The sequence below is a fragment of the Idiotropiscis lumnitzeri genome, chromosome 16 (assembly GCF_059441095.1).
Source record: "Idiotropiscis lumnitzeri isolate Australia: NSW breed Sydney's pygmy pipehorse chromosome 16, RoL_Ilum_1.0, whole genome shotgun sequence".
NCBI classification, from domain to species: Eukaryota; Metazoa; Chordata; class Actinopteri; order Syngnathiformes; family Syngnathidae; genus Idiotropiscis; species Idiotropiscis lumnitzeri.
The window spans coordinates 9856839-9878401 of record NC_142406.1 but is presented as its reverse complement, the minus strand read 5'-3'; the positions used below and the strand labels follow the sequence as shown (position 1 = coordinate 9878401).

The 21563-nt window shown below is 40.8% G+C and overlaps 1 protein-coding gene across 2 annotated transcripts in view; it reads right to left on the bottom strand.

The window, feature by feature from the left end:
• epha10 (EPH receptor A10) overlaps nt 1-21563 on the bottom strand; it is a 44680-nt gene that overhangs the window by 2677 nt on the left and 20440 nt on the right. The window contains exons 6-15 of one of the 2 annotated variants that reach the window (XM_088318683.1): nt 19087-19215; nt 15736-15791; nt 11253-11378; nt 10362-10547; nt 6026-6087; nt 4856-4972; nt 3840-3926; nt 3386-3538; nt 950-1140; nt 709-873 (exon numbers count right to left, since the gene is read on the bottom strand). In XM_088318683.1, coding sequence (XP_088174809.1) covers nt 709-873; nt 950-1140; nt 3386-3538; nt 3840-3926; nt 4856-4972; nt 6026-6087; nt 10362-10547; nt 11253-11378; nt 15736-15791; nt 19087-19215 — 1272 coding nt within the window. The remainder of the gene's footprint in view (nt 1-708; nt 874-949; nt 1141-3385; nt 3539-3839; nt 3927-4855; nt 4973-6025; nt 6088-10361; nt 10548-11252; nt 11379-15735; nt 15792-19086; nt 19216-21563) is intronic. The other variant, XM_088318684.1, reaches the window with a different exon arrangement.

Here is a 21563-nt window from a genome sequence, read left to right as displayed (position 1 = left end):
TATTTCAATGCAACTAAAATATACAATATCTGTTTCGGGTAAACATATTTACAAAGCTTGAAACATTTTTTTTTTTTAATTAATTTGCAATAATCGTGACTTAACTACGGAAATCACATTTCGACTGACAGCCCTAATTTTTATATAATTTACGAGAACAGTGGTTGCGTGACTAATGCTGAGGCCTTAGGCATGGATGCTTTTCAAATAATAATCGCTAGTAAAACATGTAAATTACGTATAAAATATCAACAGAGTACTTTTGCGCATGTCATTTTTACCTTGCACGTTAATATGAAATTCGTGGCTCGGCCCATCCATTAGTCATAAAAAGCCATAAGTAGCTGGATTCAACTTCCACACAAAGCTGTTGCAAAAAGGCTTTTCTCAGCAGGGTTCTAGAAATTACTGCACTTCACCGTAAAACATTTTTATTGCTAAAAGCAATGTTTCGGACAGCGACGATAAGCTCATAACCATTTTTCACAATCGGTGAAAGTGAATCTATCCCCAATGACACAAAACAAAAGCTCAACGACGATTCGTTTGTTTTTTTTCCAAAGTGAAATCGGCAAGTTACAAACAAGCCTGTAGCGGTATTTATTCAGAATGATGGAGTAAAGCCATGAAGACAAGACACCGGGTAGCGAGAAAAAACTTCAACAGGAACGTGAGTGTGAAAACGTGTTGCAGAGCAGAGCTACTCACTGTACGGTCATCCGTGCCACCGACTCCAAATAGCAGTATCCCGCGGCAGTGAAGTTGTCTTTGTATCGGCCCATGTCTACGGCATCCAGCCACTCACCTACCGAGTTAAATGATGGGAAGGTGGGTAGCGGCCTCTCTGCTAATGTTATGGACGAACTCAGGGTCCTAGAAGAAGCGCCAAAAGGGGTTTTATGAGTCTACAGAAGGTTGAAGTAGAAGTTTGCAAGGCTTCTATAATGACCTTCGTGCCAACGTGGAGGAGCCAATGCCGTCGGGAGAGCGAATGCTTTTGCTGAGCGCTGAATGGATCTGACTAAAAGTGGGTCTCTCCGTTCTCTCCTTCTGCCAACAGTCGAGCATCAACTGATGCAAATGCGTCGGACAGTTGACCGGCGCCGGCAGCCTGAAGCCATCTTCGATGGCCTTGATCACCTACGGCACGGACGGTGGGAAACAAAAGACAATTCGATTTGAGCCGTTAGGGAGAAATGTGAAACTAATCTAAAAATCTCCCGAGGAGAATGACTCCATTGATTGACACAAATTTGAAAAACTGCGAGTTAACATTTCCGCTCAAATTATTCCAAAACGTCACTACCCTATTACAGGAAAATAAAAACTAACGTCCTAACGTCCATTTCAGTATGTCGACCTCTCTTCCAAGCTGACATTACATATACAAAGAAGAGGTCAAAGTTGACCAGAACTTAGCCATTACAAGGTGTCTTCAATCCTGTTCCTTGTCCCGCTGTCCTATGCTGCAACATACCTGATTCAAATGATCAGGATCGTTATCCAGTTCCTGCAGACCTTGTTGATGATCTGATCATTTGAATCTAATATGTTGCAGCGGGGAGAGATGGAAAACAGGCAAGAAAGCGGACTTCACGGAACAGGATTGAAGAGATCACAACAGTAAAACTAAACTGAAGGTTAGGTTTGGCTAGCTCAGGAATCAGCCACGTTAAATACGCAAAGAACCATTTGGACTTTCTCTCAAAAAGTCCCAAAATTTTGGACTACCTTCCTACCAGACCACCAAAATCCCTCTTAGGGTGAGCACAACCATAATGCTTCAAAGGATTTTAAGATGTTCTTTCAGATTGCTTGTTTCTAGACCCAGTATCGGTTTCTCATCCAGATGATACCACTTGTTTCCCCTCTGTGGGAGAGTTATGGAATTAAAAAAATATTAATAATCGGAACTGCAGTGATATATCACCTAGTTTAAAGGATAAGCAAAATTCGGGATCCACCTTTGTAATCAACTTTAATAAAGCTCGGCTCTCCCCCTCTCACAATCGGTAGAGCATGACCACGTCCCTCCAGACTTACTCAATGGTCCTTTCGCCTCCATCTAGCTAATGCCGCTCCCATTCAAAAACCATTCAGCATAACACCTCACTGGGGATTTCATCTTATCCATCCCTCTCCTGAATCACTCCAAGAACTACACTCTCCCGAAAGGAGGAGATACAACTCAGGGTATACTCATAAAAATTACATCTAACAGCTGCATTATTTCCTAAAACACTCTTGCTTCTCTCAATCTTGCCAATCTCCTCCCCTATTGGGCTCCTTAAGCTCCCGCCTCTCTAAAGAGCATTCATAAAATGCTTTTCAGCATTTGACATTTTCCATTTAATCAAAGCCAGCCAAGTAAAGGGCACAATGAATTACAGGTGGACAGGCTAACCAACAATCCCGTTATGATATAATGTATCAATTCAACGCCGATTAATATCCCGGGCGCTCTACAAGCTTTGCCCTTTGCCCCCCGCAAATGGAAAGTTTGATAATACGCGCCTAAACCGAGAGGAAACTTTGTGAAAGGGGACTGAAAAAGATCCAGGAAAAAAAAACAGAAGTTGCTTGCACCTGCTGATTATCTCATGCATATTAATTTCGGACTTTAAAAATTGGAACACAGGAATAATGGTTTGCTTTCTTTGCGCCCGCACCTGCATATTGGATACATTATGCGACTCCAATTTGCGCACATATCAGCAAGATAGATCTTTTAGATTCAGTGGATTCTATCTTCGTTTGCGTTTTAAAATTATTCTATTAAATTGGAATTATATTATTGTCCAAAGAGGAATGACTTTTACTTGAAAGTGAAATGAAACCATTTTGAAAGGCCAAGAAAAGTGAGCAAGCCTTTCTATTCACTAGGAAATAATAGCAACAGGGGGGGTTCTATCAACCAAAATAGAAACTAAAAATTGCATTTTGCCGAAATGTAAAAGAGGGATTTTCAAGACTTTTTAAGAACAGGATGGCATTGGAGGAGGGACAGGCAGCGGCCACGAGAAGGAGGTCACTGCTTCCTTAGGAGAAAACAGGATTGGTTATGGAGCTGATGCAGACTTAAAGTGGGGGTTTTGGCCTTGGAAAATCTTTCAGAGCGACTGCAGCTTCTTTTGCTTTCTATTAATAAGATCCAAGCAAGCTACGGACACCGCGTTCATTGAAGCAGATGGTGACAAAAAAAAAAACAAAAAAAACGAGTAAAGTCAACGTTTCTCACGGCAATTTCATCGGAAACAACTGACAAACACAAAATAAACCCTGAATTGACATTTTCATTTTTTATATTTTACTAATCCCACTGCCATTATTCTTCAGATAACATCAAACTAAATGATTTGACTCTCTAGAATAAATAAGGACTTACATCTTGGTTCCCCATGTCCCAGTAGGGCCTCTCCCCATACGACATGACCTCCCACATGACGATACCGAAGCTCCAGACATCTGAAGCAGAGGAGAAGCGATGGTACTGGATGGCTTCTGGAGCAGTCCAAAGCACCACACTCTTCCCGCCATGCTAGTAGATTAACAGAGCACAGCAAGGTAAGAGGGTGCAGAGAGTTCACGCTAAGAAATCTTCAATGAGAAGTCACGGTGTAATCGGAAAATCAAGAATCAAAAGTCACCCCTCGCTGAACCCCGTAATCCAGAAAAACTCTCCATTTTCATTATGGTAAAATGACGTGACCTCAAACAAACCCTGACAGCTAATGATTTGATCCAAATCTTATTAAAAATATCAGGCAAGCAAGCTTGATCCAGGGGTGATTAATGAGCTCCAAATTTAGAGTAAAAAAAAATGCATTCGGTTTTCTTACCAGTGTTGTGTAGATCGCTTCTATCTTGTCCTCTTGAAGAGGTCTGAAGCCAGACACTTTGCAGCCTAGGTTTGCGTTAACCAAAACCTACACATAAGGGACACCAAAATCAAAGTCTACATTTCAAGGGAGTGAAAAGACCAGGTGACATTACGATGTATGATTTTGAAGATTTTACAAGAATTGACAGCCTATTATGAGTAGAGAATACATTTTGGAAAAACTCCTCTCAAAATGTAGTACTTTTACTCCACTATTCTTTCCATCAGAGGTTCATCAATCCTGTTCCTCGAGGTCTGCTGTCCTGTCTGTTTTGCTTTTTTCCCTGCTGCAACACTGATTCAAATGATCAGATAATCAGCAAGAATCAGGTGTGTTGCAGCAGGGAGAGATGGAAAACAGACAGGACAGCGGACCTCGAGGAACAGGATTGAAGACTCCTGCATTTCATAGCTGATTTTCAACGGTTGGGTTGGGACACATTTTGGGTGGGCGTGGACAGCTCATAAAAATACAGTGCAGCTAAGCTTTTGGCTAGCAGACGTCTTAGCTAGCAATATGCTAACAATAATAAACTGCGTTAAAAAATGTAACATACTGTACATGTGTTTTTAAGGGCTATTTTTAACCCAAAAAAATCGCTCCTAAAATATCATCGCACTGGTGGACAAAACTTTTGTTGCACCAGACCAGGCCTGATCGCTTAAAATAAAATAAAATAAATAAAATAAAAAATGCGACAAGAGCACTTGCAATTTAGACAGCTTGGCTCCTTTTTAAAGAGGAACAAACCGACAGAGCAAATCGTCACGACAAAATGATTTTGACAGCATTGTCTTGTCATTTTCAGCTTCATGTATTCCTCAAATAAGCGACTGACAAATGACTGTCAAACACGCTTGGAGACAAGGACAAATTGTATTCTCCACGGCTGCCAACGGAAAACCGAGCCGGAGACATATATCAACCTACACACTGTAGTCTATTACGGCCCACAACAGCACCTGCTCTCTTACCTTGTGTGCAGCCAGGCGTTTGTGAACAAAGCCCATTTCGGCAAGGTACTTCATCCCAGATGCCACACCAGTCAGCATATCCATCAGCTGCATTACGCTCAACTGACCCTCATGTTTCTGTGATTTTCAACGTTGAAAAAAAAGGAAGAGGACAGCGTGAATAGAAGCGTTGGCAAGAAATGAGAAAAGCTTCTACGTTGGTGTGGAGTCGCAAAAAAAAAAAGAAAAAAAAAGTGACCCATTTGTTACTGTGGTATTATGTTGCGCTCAACTGGATGTATTGTCTTCATTAGGGGAGAAAAACAAGCAGGCCATTAATTCAAATCATTATAACCCACACTGAGCTGGTTCAGAGAGCAGAATACCACAGTAGCAGCTTATATCATCTTGAAGCAAAAACACCCCGTTTGTGTGTAATCGGGAATATTTTCCATTAAGCGTTAACAAGCAAACTGGCCTTGAAATGCTGAAAAATAGTTTGAATTTATGTTGGAGTAAAAAAAAAAAACGCCCCTTAAGGCGAAGCTATTAAAAATAGCAATGACCAAGATGTCAGAACTAGGAATTTAACAATTGATCATAAATCGATTTAATATCGATTTAAACTGCGTAAAATATGCATGGAAAAAAAAATAATTAAAAGAATCTAAATATATATTTTCATGATTAGTTCAGGCACTTAAATTAAAATATAATTTAAAGACTGAAAATGATTTTCAATCTATTTGTACAATTGTAAGAGTTAGTTTATGGAACAAGGGCAAAATGCAGATGTTAAAATCAAAACAAATTTTAGTTATAAAATTAGCTCTTCATTTAGAAAAAAAAAGAAAGAAAGAAATCGAACCAAAATCGGGAAAATAAAATCAAAATCTGAATCGAATCGAATCGAATCGGTGCTTGAGTGAATCGTTACATCGCTAGTTAGCACATATAAATACCATAAAAATCCTGGATGTTCATCATTCAACAAATTCTGTGACGAAGTGGAGCTTTTATGTCAACAAAGTTGCTACGTATGTGCCCTGCCCCCAAAAACAAACAAACTTAAAAAAAAAAATTAAAAAAATCGGTGAATCACATTTGCTATATTTGGAACAGTTAAGACCCCCCCACCCCACTATGCTGGTTTTATGTCCAGAATGGCAGAATCTAGAAACACTAACTTACCCTAAGGAAGGAATCCAAGGCCCCATTAGACATGCTCTCCACGATGATCATCATGGTGTTCCCTGAACACAAACAAAACAGGACACATTCACCTGAGATTGAACGGCGAGAAGTTACATCCTGGAGGTGAAGTAATAGAGACACAGCCACAAAGAGAGAAGAATAAAGTGAGGCCAGTCCTCTTGGCAGCACTGCAGGATTTGTGGCAAAGCCATTCTTCACTCAGTGAACTGTGGCGAAGCTGGAAGAACCTGCATGCTGCCCTAGCTGTCTCAGCAAGTTTAAGCACCCTTAAACACTCACTCGACAAGCGCACGTACACACGTGCGCGTGAACAGACACGCACAATCCAACAAGGTCCAGGTGCATGTTCCTGTATCCGGCACGGCTTTGAAATGCATTGTTTGCAAAATAACACAAAAATAGGAACGAAACGGCAAAGAAGGAGAAGAGGGGTGAGAAATTATTATGGCACACCTGTAAACTAATTATTTATGACTGAACAGTAGTTTTGGTCTTTCCGTTTTATTATAACCATTCGCGAGGCTGAACCAAAATGCTAGAAATATCTCTTGCGGTTTAATTCGTCACCCCTGTAAACAAAGTGCAAAAGCAAAATATTGAAAGGTGATATAATAATTCTCCGCAACGAGACAGAGCCTTGCAAATCGGCCCCGAAATAAAATTGAGAAATTTACACCTCTCAAAAGCTTTACTATTCCCACAATTTAAAATAAATATCTTTGATATATTAACTCATTACATGCAAGACATTTCTTTTTTCACTCAAATCACAAATTTGGTAAAAAAAAACGCGGAAAACGAGCTTTTGAGTAAAAGACATTTAACATCTTTTATTCGAATCATTTATGCTTTAGTGACGCCTCAAACCTATTTACAAAAGAAAAAATAATTCCAGTGTAACAAATTTACACTTGACAAGCTTTTCAAACTAGACGCTATTTAGTCGTAGTAGTATTTAGTTACGTGTGCGTGCATCAGCGATGCCATGTTAACAGGCGTCTAGCATGGTTGACGGTGACCTCATCCAAGACACCCAATGTTGCCATCTGTTTTTTTTCCCCAGCTGAATAGTCAACCCAGAGTTGGCCAAGACTTTTTTTCTCTGTCCATTCCCATAAAAAGTAGTTGACGACAATTCCCGTCGAGTTTGCGAATAGCAAACCCAGAACATGCAATGAGTATTACATATTTGTTAATACAGAATCTGAATCTTTTTTTCTTATTTTCTAGCGGGGAACTATGGATTTATTTCTCATGCAAGCACATTATTGATAAATCCCAACGTTAAAAAAATGCACGAATTCGAAGAGAAACCAAGGTACAAGGGGGCTATTGTTCGTCTTCAAATTAATAATCTATGCGTCTTGATGGTCAAATGAATTTTACACATTTAATTTAATCTTCTATTCCCTTGATTAGCCAGAGATATTGGCAGCACGGTGCGCTGCCATTCAAATAAAAGTTCCAACAAACTGGCTGAATTGGCTTTTCTACTCGGGCTATTAGTTTAGTTTTGATCCGTCCTCCTCTCTCATCAAATTGTATAACTATTGTTATTAGTTTCTTTGCTTAAATGCCCCACGGTATTCACTGCAGGGACGGTATTGTGTGCGTACGTGGCAAGTTTTATGAGGAGCCAAATAATCTGTCATAAAGAAATTTTAAGTTCATAATTTAATAAACAACAATGCTGTCAATAGACAATAAAGAAATTGTCTCCATAAAAACTCCCTCGGGATTTAATGAGAGCTCGTTAGAAAGCAAATTGAGTACAGTTTAAGGAGGAGTTTTTAGATAGGTGCCTCGTTTCCATTTGGAACCTGCGGATATTTTGTGTGGCTCAATTATAACGCAAAGGTGCACGCGCAATTTTAAGGATGGGATTTTAAGGATGCCGTCGCTTCGTATTCTGCAGGAGCGCGTGCAATCCCGCATTTTCCAATTCATATTTCATTAGCGGTGTCTATACCTTCAACATTTCATCAGATGAAAATGGCTGAGCTGAGCTACACCTGCAACGGCATAATTGGATCATACATCTCAGATCATGGCTCCTCAGCCAGCAAAGAAGCAGTCATTGCAGGCAAGGTCGAAAATAGCTGCCGGCAATCAGCAAATGTATGAGCACCGCTTCTCCCGCAACAGGTTTCCTTGGTGGTTTCCTTCGAAAAGGTAACAAAACAATTTATGGCATTTTCTTTAATCCTGTTACGTATAATCTTGGAAACGGTGCAGCAAATAGGTCATGAAAGTGGTGGGTGTGGTAGCAAAAGACGGGACTGCAGTAATTGACATCCCTGTTCCTATTGGGCTTTGAATGACAGCCAGAGGATGGACAAAAATTGTTTGAGGTATAGAATTAATCATTCAACATCTAATTTTGCACCATTTACGGTACTCAACGTATTTACATAAAAAGATTTAATTTGCATTTTTTTTCTTGGATTAACTCTAGAATGTTCTGGCTGTAAACCTCAAATTTCCCCATTGTGGGACTAATAAAGGACATCTTATCTTATCTTAATCTGCAACTATGTAAAGCACTCGTAAGTCATCTCCAGGAAAATCTGAGAAAAGTACTATATGAATAAAATGTAAAAAAAAAAAATAACCCGTTGTTTGTAATGGCTAAAAACGAAGACTGACCGGCCGACGTTATTTAAACAGAAGTGATTAAATACAAATAAATACCTAATTTATTTCCGCTATTACAAAGGCCATTTAAAGAAAATGTGAGGTATTTTCTGAAACAATTTTATTAGCGTGGTCATCATTAATTTATTTATGGTTATTTAGTCAAGGGGTCCTCAATCTTATTCCTCGAGGGCCGTTGTCCAGCATATTATATTAAATATTAATAATTAGCCTCAGGCTTTGTTGCAATGTATTTGTATTACCCGTCCGCACCCACCCAAAATGTGTCCTGACCCACTAGTTGAGAATAAGCGATGGATAGCAGGGGGCTTCAATCCTGTTCCTCGAGGTCCGCTGTCCTGTCTCTTTTCCATCTCTCGTTATCTAGCTTCTCCAGACTTGCTAATTATCTGACCATTCAAATCAGATGTGTTGCAGCAGGGAGACAAGAAAAACAGACAGGACGGCGAACCTTGAGGAACAGGATTGAAGACCTTCAAAACGCTTAATCTCGACTAGTTGGTCAGGACACATTTTGGGTGGACCGCTAATACAAATACATTGCCGCTAAACCTTAGGCTAATTATTAATATAAAATATAATATGCTGGACAACGGCCGTCGAGGAACAGGGTTGAGGACCCCTGGACTAAATAATCATAAAAAAATGACAAGGAGAATTCTTCAACCACAGAACTACAAAATTGTTATGAGCCTCATTTGTTCGTGTAAGTATATTTACTCAAGTGCTTGCTATGCTAATGACTTTGACGTTAGCAGTACTTACGCTTGACACAGCCAAACGGCACATGGGTGTACTATCCGTGTGACCGCGTGGCAGGTGTGTGAGATCGTAAACGCAATTGAAGAGGCTTTGTGTCTGCGTGTGCACACCAATTGTGTGAGTGTGTGTGTGAGATTGGAGTGTATCCTCGGGTCCCACTGAGTCTCTAGCACCAATTACTGTACCCTGCACATCTGCTGCCATCCTGCTGAGCGCAGTGTGTCCGGGCACCCTGCCCGTCCTCCGCACACACGCCTGCATCGCAAAAACTTTACAAACTCTTTAAGCGTCGCCCCCGCCCCTCCTCACCTGCCTCTGCCATTAACCTCCACCCTCGTAGCAGATCATCTCCGTCTCTCGTGCCTCAAGTTTATTTTTCCATCCTGTTTTCACAGCGGGGCGTCAATCGCTATCTGTCTGGGCCCTTATGTCGCTTGGCTGCTGGCGTGCGGCGTCCATTCAAGCACTCGCGATACGCTCTTACACCTTCTATCCTATTCCGCCGTGAGGTCTGGCCTTCCTCGCTGTGAGTGTTGATTCCTTCCGTGCGTGAGATGTTGATGTGATCGCAATGTCTGGGAACTCTTTGGAAACTTCCTGGTTTTTTTTCTGCTGTCCTGACCATTCTCTCCCCCCGTTTTCATTTCTTTCTTAACTTACACGGTTGAACCTCTGTGCGTGCGGTGCATTGAAATACATAGACCACTTTCGTTTATTTCCACCCCATTCCGAATTGCCACTTCTCCAATCCTATAAGATGCCACACTCCACTTCCCCCTTCTTCTTTTTAGTAAGGGATAAATCCCATTCACAATTTGATCCTTTCACACCGAAGATCCGCCCAAAGCTTCCTTTTGTCCGAGCCATACACCCCCCCCACCCCGATCTCCCTTACCGCTGGTGACGACGCCCTCCAGTCTGATGATGTTGGAGTGGTCAAACTGCCCGAGGATACCGGCCTCGCTGAGGAACGAGCGCCGCTGTTTCTCTGAGCAGCCCGCTCGTAACGTTTTTATGGCCACCGGCAGCTCTCTCTTGCTGGGCAGCTTGAGACAGCCGCGACACACCTCCCCAAAGTCGCCTTTTAGGAAGACAGACAAACGGAGGTCAAGCTCTCATACAAAACGGGACATAAACAGCCAGACATCAGACAAGAAAGGCGATCTTTGAAGAAATACAATCACATGCTGCTTCAGTTCATGAGTGTTTCACCGTTTTATTGCAGATCATCATTCATGCACCCACTAATATCACAGATTGTTGGGCTATAATTGTTTTTTTTTTTCTTTTTTCGTGCCATGACATGCCAAGTAGCACTGAGGTATACTGGAAGAGATGCAGCATAAATAAGAACAAGATGAGGCAAAGAAGGCCCCCAATTGTTGTTCCTCTGAGCATTGTTGATTTCTGTTTGTCTGAGTTGCAACTCTGTTCGAAAAAAAAGCAGATGCTTGAAAGTTTTTAATTAAGCATCCATGCTAAGTGCTGCTAGCTTAGCCCATCTATGGCATTTCTCAATATTTCTTTGCATTGGAATATTATTTATCATGTGCATATTTTACAAGAGTGTAGAACAGCACAAAATTTCAAGCCGAGGTTTTATGTACAGTGTTCTACACGTCAAAAGTATAAATCAGAATTATTGCGATTAAATGCCGACTAATTGAACAATATCCCAAGATATCACAAGAAGGTCAAGATGCTATTCATGTAGAATTCCACGCTTATTGATTGAACACGGCTGAAGTAATAGACGAGAGGAACATTCTTTTGGTTGAGTCATTACCCGTGTGCACAATTCTCTCAATCTTGATGCTGGAATTGTCCAACTCCTTGGCAAAGGCGTGAATAGCCTGCAGCAGGTCCTCACACGTCTCTGGGTCAATGTAGGTCCTCCGTGTGGGAATCTTGACTGAAAAGATATGAAAATAAATAAATAAATACATTTAAAAATGCAAAGTCAGATTTTTTCTCTCTTTTGTTTTAGCCAGTACAATTGTGATATATGCTACCCACTATGAGGCTAGATAAAGTTCAGCATTTTAAGATATTTACATGCAGCTGATATTAAACCTTAGACGATAACAATAATTTAGCGAATAATCTATAGCTTAATTAAACTACTATTTAATTGAGTAATATTTAATTGTCCCTAGAATATTCTTCTTTAGCTTTGCCAGGCTTGCATCTCATCTTTCAGCTGCTGTTGATTTAATTCAGTCTGGATAAAATCCATGCTCAATAGGGTATGATTCAAGAAATTGATGAGGTCAGTATAAATTTTTCCGTTTCTCTCTTCTGATGAACTCCATTATTTTATATGATTGCCTTGCCGAATGATGAAGGATCTTCCCGATCAATTTGGCCGCGTTTTTTTTTTTTCATGAATTTGCGTGTATTTCGGAGTTCATTTTGCTCCTGCCATCATGTATTACATCATCAATGAGGATTAATGATCGCATCGCATGCAAGCCCAAGCCATGACGTTACGTCGACCGTGTGGACCTTGTATATGTGTCGCCTTGAGCAGAACCTTTCCTTCTTGAAGCTTTAAGCCTTTCTGTCACTTTGGTTTCTCTTTGTCAGATTTATTTTACCAAATACAAATGAACTGTGAAATTGTATTGCATTCAGTTTTAGTACAAAGAAATGTTTTTACATGGCATACATTTTGTTGCTTAACGTTAGCACGACTTCTTTCTGTTCCTGCAGCGAAACATTTCCTCCGGTACGATTGTTAAAACGGCGCTACCAAAGGAGTAGTGGCGAGCAGGTGTCCCAGTCAGAAAAGGTAAGACTTCGAATCTTTGTCAGAACATCTTTGTCGAGTTTGCGAGTTCTCCCTTTGGTTTCCTTTCACATCCAAAAACATAATCTTAGGTGAACTGAGGTTTCCAATCCACACTTTCCATTTGTTGAAAAATGTTTTTTTTTTGCCAATAACATGTCGAAATCTATTCCACAAATCGCCTGATTTGACCTTGCCAAACTCTGGAGGTGGCAAGATGAAAGGCTCAGACTGCTTAAATCTGACTTTGGGTTCCTTCCACAAGGCTTTAAAGCGATCACAGACGGGCTTTTTGTTTTTTTTTTGTCTTTTCAGCCGCCTCAAAATGTTATCGTATTAAACGCACGCAACACTTGGAAAATTACAAAAAATGCAACATGGGCATAATCGGAGGTTGAAATGAGGACAAAACAGCTTCTTAATAACAGTGCGGGAATGAACGTCAGCAGAAAAGCCCTCAAAAGAAAACCCTCTCATTACATTATGATATTTTAATACAAATCCGACATTGTCAATGTATTATAGAATCCAAGACACCTTCTATCTAAAATCCAAACACCTCGAATAATTTCACTCAAGGACCTCAACGGAGCTGCTGTGAAGTTAATGAGACGACGGAACATTTTTGCAGATAATTGGAGCAGTCCTATTGACCCCAACTGTTCCTCTGCCCTAAACAAACCCAAAGCACAAACCCATTTTCGCGGCGAGACTCTTGTTTCCTTTATCAACTGCCAGTTGTGTTTACCAAGCACTAACGACTCGCAAATAAAGTAGCCAGCACGCAGCCAATAACCATTAACCAGCAAAGAGTAGCTCTTAATTAGATGACCTTTGTTACCGCATGTTCAAGATAATCTTCCAGGAAAAGGCCAGGTAGTTTCCAAAAACCGAACAGGGCCTTTGAAATGTGATTACAGCTCTGAATCGACCTGAGGGATCCTATTCTGGCGGCCTCATAACGGTTTATCGATCCGGCACACACACGTACGTATGTGCCGCGGTCGCATACATGCTTGCGTGCGCCTTGACAAATCAAGCTAAGATGCTTATTATAAAGCAAAGGGGAAACCCTTTCAATTTAAAGCAAGAGATGAGAGAAAGATTGAAGGGGCTTTTCGCTCAAATTGGCTTTTCAAACATGGCGCTAGCTTAAAACCTAAAGGGGATGCTGCCTATGTGTCCCATAAAACATAAAAGCCCGGCAATGGCTCAGAATCTTCGGAGACATACCCCGACATAGACATGCTTCATTGCCTCCGTGGCTGATTAGTCTCAGGGTTAACTGTGTCACTGCCAGGAGCAACGGAGGGGTAAGGATATATGGCTTTATAAATCCTGAATATACAATATCGGTACCGGAACCGTTTTAAAGTGACAGAATTTGACGTATTCATTGTAGTGCAAAATTGGCCTCTAGACAAAAGTACAGGAAATGACTTCAGCGACCTGGCCTGACCGCCACCGCGGACGTCTAACAAATTAATCAGAACACGAGAGTATACCCACTATTGGTGGGCACACCAGGCTGGTGAATATGCAACCTGCGGACCACCAGGGGCCAATGGCCGTTCTCGACAAAAAAAAATCCAAAACGCAATAGCATCATCATGCCTTGCGATCGCGATGCTATTTTCCCAATGATTTCCCCAGATACGTTCCCTCTCTGTTGCGCTTGCATTTTTTCCCTCCATGCAATCACTTTGAACAATATCTAAACCTGCATTTATTAAAGCAGATTTCCGATGATCCCGTTTGAGCAATGCCCACGACAACTGCCCTTTGGTTGCTTTCTAGGTCACACATTGGATTCACCCCGCAAAAAAATTAAATAAAAATCCTCCCAGCAACATCAATGGCATATATAAATTTTGCTATGAAAATATGATCATATAGAATATTTGTGATGAATCCGTCTTGTTTTCAGCAGAGATCAGAAGCGAGAAACCCGTTGATCTATCCTTTGTGTTGGTCGGCAGACCACTGAACCGTATTCATGAATTTTCCATGTGAGCACCAATATTGCTCATTTGGACTTTGAATTTGGACTCCATTTCAGGTGATTCACCGGACCAGCATGAGTTGTCCATTAAAAATCACTTCTGAACATCATTGTTTATTTTTAAAAGTCTTCTTAGTCAGGGTGAGAGGTGAACGTAATACCGTGTTGCCCTAATAAGAAATACATTTTGTTCAAAAAACTCATTTTAAAATCTTATTTTTTTTTGAAAAATTGCACAATTTTATCTTTAAACAAAAATTTAAAAAATATTAACGTTCCTGTGATCCGGTCAGGGCTCTATGTTTCTCCCACACCAACCAACGATGCTGTAGGTTCGCTGCGCAACAAGTGATGTAGCCGAAGGCGACTGAATTGAACAATCGAAACCATATTACCGTCACAGACTCACTCAAATTCACCATAATGAAAAAAACGCAAAGTTGATCTTATCAGGAACCAACATTTTGATACTCTACATATACCACATTTTATTTAAAAAAAAAAAAACATATATGCCCTGTGACACTAACATATCAAATCAAACTGATCAGAGAATTTTGTGAATATTTGTACCCTTAAAATATTCGCAATATATTCAGCCACATCATTAAGGGTAATAATACGATATTTTCGTTTACGTAGTTTAGGTAAAGGATGAAAAGCAAGAATGCGGACGACACGATCACACTGCACGACTACAAAAACTTTAATCTTGCAATGCAGCCCGCTCAGTTCTGAGCCAGAAATGGGCCCATGGGAGTCCAAGCGAGCGTGTGCTGGCTAAAGAGAACAAAAAAAAAAAAAAAAAAACGTCGTCGGGTCTATTTATGTGTGTGTCCATGTTCTCCGTAAACACCATTTCTTAAAAAGCAGGCCAAATGTGTGCACTTGCGTCAGCTTCTGGCATCTCTTTGTTTGGGCGGATTTAATTCCCAGCCGCATGGCTTTGGCTCATTATTCATCAAGCACAGTGCTCTGAAACCCCTCCTGAGGGCTCAGCATGCTGGGAGATTAAATACGCAAATGAGCGTGCGCACACGTACTACATTTACAAAACTGTGCACACACAAATGGAAAAGTCTAAGCACACAATTACCACTTAAGCAAAGCTTTGCCATGCACGCACACAAACAGGAGGAGATATGTCAAACTACCCCCATTCAGTCAGTGTCCAGCAAAAAAAAAAAAAAGCCGACAAGGTTTTTTTTTTTTTTTTTTTTAAAAGAAACATGTTTTGGAATCAGGATCCCTGACTTTTGCCTTCCCGTCCCCTTCTCCACATGTCTTGCTCTCCTCATTTCAATCTCTCCCCATCACATTCTGCTCTGCGCTAATCTGTTCCATCAGTGTGCCCAAAGTTCAACTAAGCATGCACAGTCCGAATTAAGAATTAATGCTGTTGTGCGTGTATACATGCAGCAAAAAAAACAAAACCAAAAAAAAAAAAAAAAAACGAGAAAAAGTACAAGCGCCACTTACACTGGAAGTAAAGTTCCTCGTCTCCTTCTTGAGAGGCTTTGCTGTAGCCGCATTGTCTAAAAAAGCGAAACAAAGACAGGCATCAGAGAGCGTTCCATCCCAGTCGGGAGACACAAACAAGCACCAGACGCTGTTTATCTTGCAACGCAGTCGTTTACACGGAATGTGCAATAACTGTGAGATGAGGGGAAAGCAAAGATGAGAGTGTCGGCTGCCGTGATGGAAGATACAGGAGAGTAATACAGAAGGCCCCCCCTTGATGCAATGGCGCCGATTTGCCAGAGATGGATCCGAAAGGCTGAAGGTCTGATTTGACTGAGCATGTCGCAGACACACACACACACACGCACACACACCGATTGGACTGGAATAGATAAACTCCTGTTGAACACACACCCGAGATTATGCATTTCACACAACTCCTTCGCCGCCACGAGGAGGAGGAGGAGGAGGAGGGGCGGTCGAAACAAGAGCAAACTTTATATATACTGACTGGCTGGCCTCTTTGGCTCAGAGGGAAATTTAAACTTGTCTCATAACCTTAGCAGGCTGGCGCACAGATGCGCGCAAGACATACACACGCACACACAAAAACTGGAAGAACCAGATTAAGAAGTGATGAGCAGACATTCTGGCTGGCCTCAATGTTTTTTTTTTTGGGGGGGGGATTAGTAAAATGGCTAGAAAGCAAGCCAAGAAAAAAAAAAAAAGTTACAGGCTTCTAACTAACAAAATGCTTCCAAATATTTATACAAAATCTATTACACAAAACAAAGTCAAGCTTTTTATAGCACTCAGACTTTGGAGGTTTATAGAAGAAATCAAAAAGGTTTTATAGATGCGATCATTCCATGCATTGACAGGGATCATAATTGTGTCAGGTAACCACATTTCATGGAACAACAAAGTGGAAAGGGAGCGTAAATCATTGGCGGCTAAATATTAAACAGACCCTGAAGAGTTGTTAAAAGGAGCATCCTTGAGGATTAAAAAAAAAAAAATGGATGCAGAAGGATTGTATCTTAAAATGCTTGCCATCATTTCATGTTTAGTAGCTTGTATTTTCTTCAAAAAAAGTGACGTGAAAAATTAAAATAAACTAATGTGAAGCGTAATTTCTAAGGCGCATGCTTAATTACTATACAAGTGTAAAAAGAAGTTAACCAATGTCATGAAATTAATCAACAACTTTAGCTGAATATGATTTTGGTAACAATCGGAATTATCTAATTATTTTGCAAAACAAATGAAAAATAGTATTATTATAATTTGCATGTGACTTGGTGAGCAAACCGGTATGGTCTGATAAAGCCGGATTAAAAAAAGTTACAGTCGGGCAAATGCATTATATTTAGAGAGCAGCTGCTGAAAAGTCGGCTCATTAGCAACTTTTGAACAGCTGTTGCTGTCTCTGCAGTCCACAGAACGTCTTGATGCAAGATCTTCTCAAGACTTGCAGTCATAAAGCTGTAATTTAGCCACCTCTGAGCAACCTCACATGAAGAAGCTAACTAGTTATATATTTTTTTTAACTCATTCACTACCATTGACGGGTATGTACGCCCAAAAAGTGCATTCATTTCACCTGGGCTGGTGGTGAATGTGCAACATCAGCAATCAAGTTGCTGAACAATGGTGTGCCAGTCTGTGGCTGCAGAGCGACTGAGCAAAAAAATATTGAATTGATCATCCGACTTTGAAAGAAGTAATTATTTTCAAAAATCCAGTGCATCCACCTTCTGCGCACATCAAACCGTTTGATTGAGCCACTGGATGCTGTAATAAAAAAAATACTAAGCCCGTGAGGTAGCAAAAATGACTTTGGAGAGCTTCTTTGGAATTGGGAACGCTTCATTCCAGAAAAAAAGAAAAATCAGATGTCCTACTTAAAATATGAGTTTTTCGCATCAGGTGATACTCCCACACGAAGCCCAAATACGCAATGAAGCCGTGGAAGGAGACATCAAATTCCCCCAAAAAGGGACAACAACAACATTCAGCTAGTGGTGACTTACATTTCAATTAATCGATTTAATTGTTTCTGCCTGGCTATCAAAATATCACTTCCTGTGTAACCAGCCCACGCCACAAAACAAAGGTTGCTTTGGAGTGCATTTTTTAAGAGATGTCAATGTTTCCTTTTTTCGGTCTCTCTGGGTCCCCATGCGAGCGTTCTCGCGGGGGGAGACGTGATCGAGGATGAGGCTGACACATCCCTCATCCAGTGTAACAGCGAGGTCTGAGACAAGGTCAAGGCCTTGTCTGTCAAAACACACCAGCAGACACATGCAACAGAGATCCTCGGGGCACGAGCTACCGCACAGAGGAGGCCAGACAACAATTGATAGACAAGGGAGCGCACGAAAGGCGGAGCGGGACAGAGACGCGCATGGAGGGCATAATGGGACCAAGAAAAACAAGATCAGAGACGTAGACGGGTTAGCGGCAAGGGAACATATCAGTGGGTAAAAAAAATATTTGGACAAATGTATTGGGATACGTGTCCATTCCGGCTGCGGGAAATTAAAATGCATCAAAATTTGAATGGTGGAGATTTTAGTCAATTTTGGAATCATTTTGTGAAGAAATGGAGGAAATCATAGAAAAGGTTAGTACCTGGCTCACAATCTAATTATTATATTTACAGATAAATAAATAAAATGACACAACACGGATATGAAACCACCAAGGCCCAAATATTGCTAATTTGCATAAATCTTGACAGAAAGTCAAATATGCAACCCGAGGAGACGAGACAACTCTAGGAAGGAAATATGGAGGAAGGGAGGTGTCATCATCACAGCGGGGTTAAGTCACATAGCTTGAATTCTTTCCCATCGATTCCATTGAAACGTCAGCTTAACTCATTTAATCACAGACATTTCACAAGAGGAAACCCCTCAAGTCCAGCATTTTTCTGTATTTTGACTGATTTTGCGAGGCCAACAGAATAATGTGTTCTGATGCTCAAAGAAGTTGGAGCTATGACGCAAAAAAGAAAAAAAAAAGGCTAAGACGTACAACTACGTCTTTGGGAGGCAGGGACTACGTTTTTGAAAACTTATATGTATGTCTTATGGATTGAATTAGTTTTTTTTTTTTTTAAATGGGGGGTTTCTTTTTGGATGTCAATTCAAAAACGGGTTACTTCTCAACATGCTGGGAGCTTATAAAAGGAACTGGGCGGAGAAAGAAGATACCTCTTTAGCCGATTAGCATTTTATTTGTATGAGCAACGCAAAAGAAAGAAAAGATACCACTAAGGGATAAATGCGATGGCAGGAGGACTGCAGGGAACTAAAAAGGGAAGATTTAGAGGATGGAGGAGTGGGGAATGCATGCCAAGTGTACCTGGGCATCAGCTGTGTGAAGGGAGGAAGAGGAGAGAGAAGAGGAGGAGGAGGAGGAAGAGTGGAGAAGGATGTCGAGAGCAGCACCACGCTAGCAGGAGTTACATTGGAGGAGCTTGAGCAGACACTGCTGGGAAGAAGACAAGGAGGGGATGGGGTAGGGGAGGGGCTCTTTTCAGTGCTTTGAAAGGCGGCGAGAGCAAAACATTTGGACTCATTAATTCCGCTTTTATATTCAAATATTGTCACCGCTGGCAGAAATAATAATAATGGATCCTTTTTTCGATGACATCTATTTATCTAATTTAAAAAAAAAAATAAAAAAAGACCTGTGCTCCCACGTGAATGGTAGATAAATACGGGTGCCAACTCACTGTATTACATAACTCCGACACCATTATCACAGCCCCGGCAAATGCACTGCAAACTAATAAGGATAAATACGCTGATGTATCAATGACATTAAATTGAAAGCAAAATAAAGTAGTTTCAACACCAAAACACCCACATTAAGACGGATACTGATATCCAGACGGTCGATAGTTGCAATTTGCAGAGAGAAGAAAATTGGAACGCGTCACGTCTTTTAGCAGCAAGAGTGTGAAATATGTCGGATAAGATACGTGAAATAATTCACAATCGCCGAGATTTGTTGACTTGTAATTTCATTGGCTGACATTGTTTTGAAAATACTTTGGAATTTCGACTAAATCACAAAACTGGTTCAATTGTTTAAGGCAAGGCAACGATGGCTCTACATAAGCGCTATTCATCCGCAGTCTGGACACAGAGGGAGTCACATCTCCCAGAAGTCAAATAAAACGATCAGTACATGTGTTGCTCATCTCTTAAAAAAAAATTATCGCATGGGTTGGAAACACGCTAGCTCTGCCCGGGCATCATGGTACCGTGTGCCATAATCAGCATTTACATGAAACTCCGCCCTTGCCAAAAGTGTTAAAAACGGTTTACTGTACTATAATTCTTTCTCATTTGTTTATTTTGACAGAAGAATGTCGAATATAATTTATTAAAGCACAGCCTTTAGTAGTACCAAACAGCAAGTTAAAACTCACTACTTTGTATGCAAGTGGAGGGAGAAATTTTTCACTGGGGTCCTTTTTACTTGACACACGTAAGTAATAATGAAGTCAAAACTCAGCCTTTATCACATGTTTTATAAATTTAACAATTACATGTGTGGGACTATTGCACTCGCACATTGTTTTGGGACTTTCTCTGCTGCCTGTTATTGAAGCATTATATGATATTGTTGACAGCACAGAGTTTTTAAACAGTTTTTCGCTGACACAAACTCAAAATTCACTCTCACTGCTGCAACCTGGAGACGGTTTACTCTAACTACCTTAACTCATTTATTCCCAGCCGTTTTCACAAGAGGAAACACCTCAATCACAGCGTTTTTTTTTTCTGTTTTTTGACTGATGTTGTAAGGCCTGCAGAATATTGTGTTCTAAAGATAAAAACATGGAGCTATGACGCCAAAAAAAAAAAAAAGGCAATGACTATGACGTATAAATACGTCTTGGGGAGGCAGGGACTACAATTTTGAAAACGTAAATATACGTCTAATGGATTGAATGAGTTAAGTGGGGAAAGATACTACTCATTTTCTGTTGACCCGCTTGTGTGCCTGACCACCCAGAAGCAGTCAGGAGCTTACAGTGAAAAGATTCAGAATTATGATAAATAGCTACAGGAGTGCTACAACAAAAGTTCGCATGAAAAGAATTGAAACCTAGCTAAAAAAAAAAAGTTTCACAAAAAGAGGCAAGTATGTCACTTTTGCACAGCAAAAGACAGATGAAAGCAAATCACACGTATTTCTCCTGCCATCTCCTGATACCTTGACCCTGCAGACGTACACCCACTCGATCACACTCATACACAGTGTTGCGACCACTGATGGGTGCGCCAACCCTTTCACTGACCAGTCAAGGCTGAGCTTCATGGAGAATGTTCGGCCAATGCCCTCGAACTCCGGCCCTATCAAACTTTGTCAGACACCAGTGTGTGTGTTTGACTGATGTACTTGTGTGCCAAGATGGATTTTCTGAGAAGAAACTACAAAATGTACTTCTCCTCCCGGTCTCGCCCATTAGACCAAATATTCGCATTTAACGTTGTGGTATGTGCTTGATATAGTGTATGGTAACCGTTAAGTAACAGCTGAATGAGACACTGACCATGAATTGAGTGCAGGTGCATAAAAGTCAGTGATGCGAACCACGACTACGCAAGAAACAGCAAAAGACACCACATTGAACAGCAGGGGGCGGCAGTGCCTCATTTGCCTACTAAACAGCACATCCTTGATGGTATCTGCATGGCACGATTGGTACCTCGACTGAACCGGTACTAAAAATTCATACTTAGCTTATAGTACTTGGTTTTGCCGATGAAAAACACCAATTTTTAATAAAGCATTAACCGTATAAAAAAAGCTTTCCTACCAAC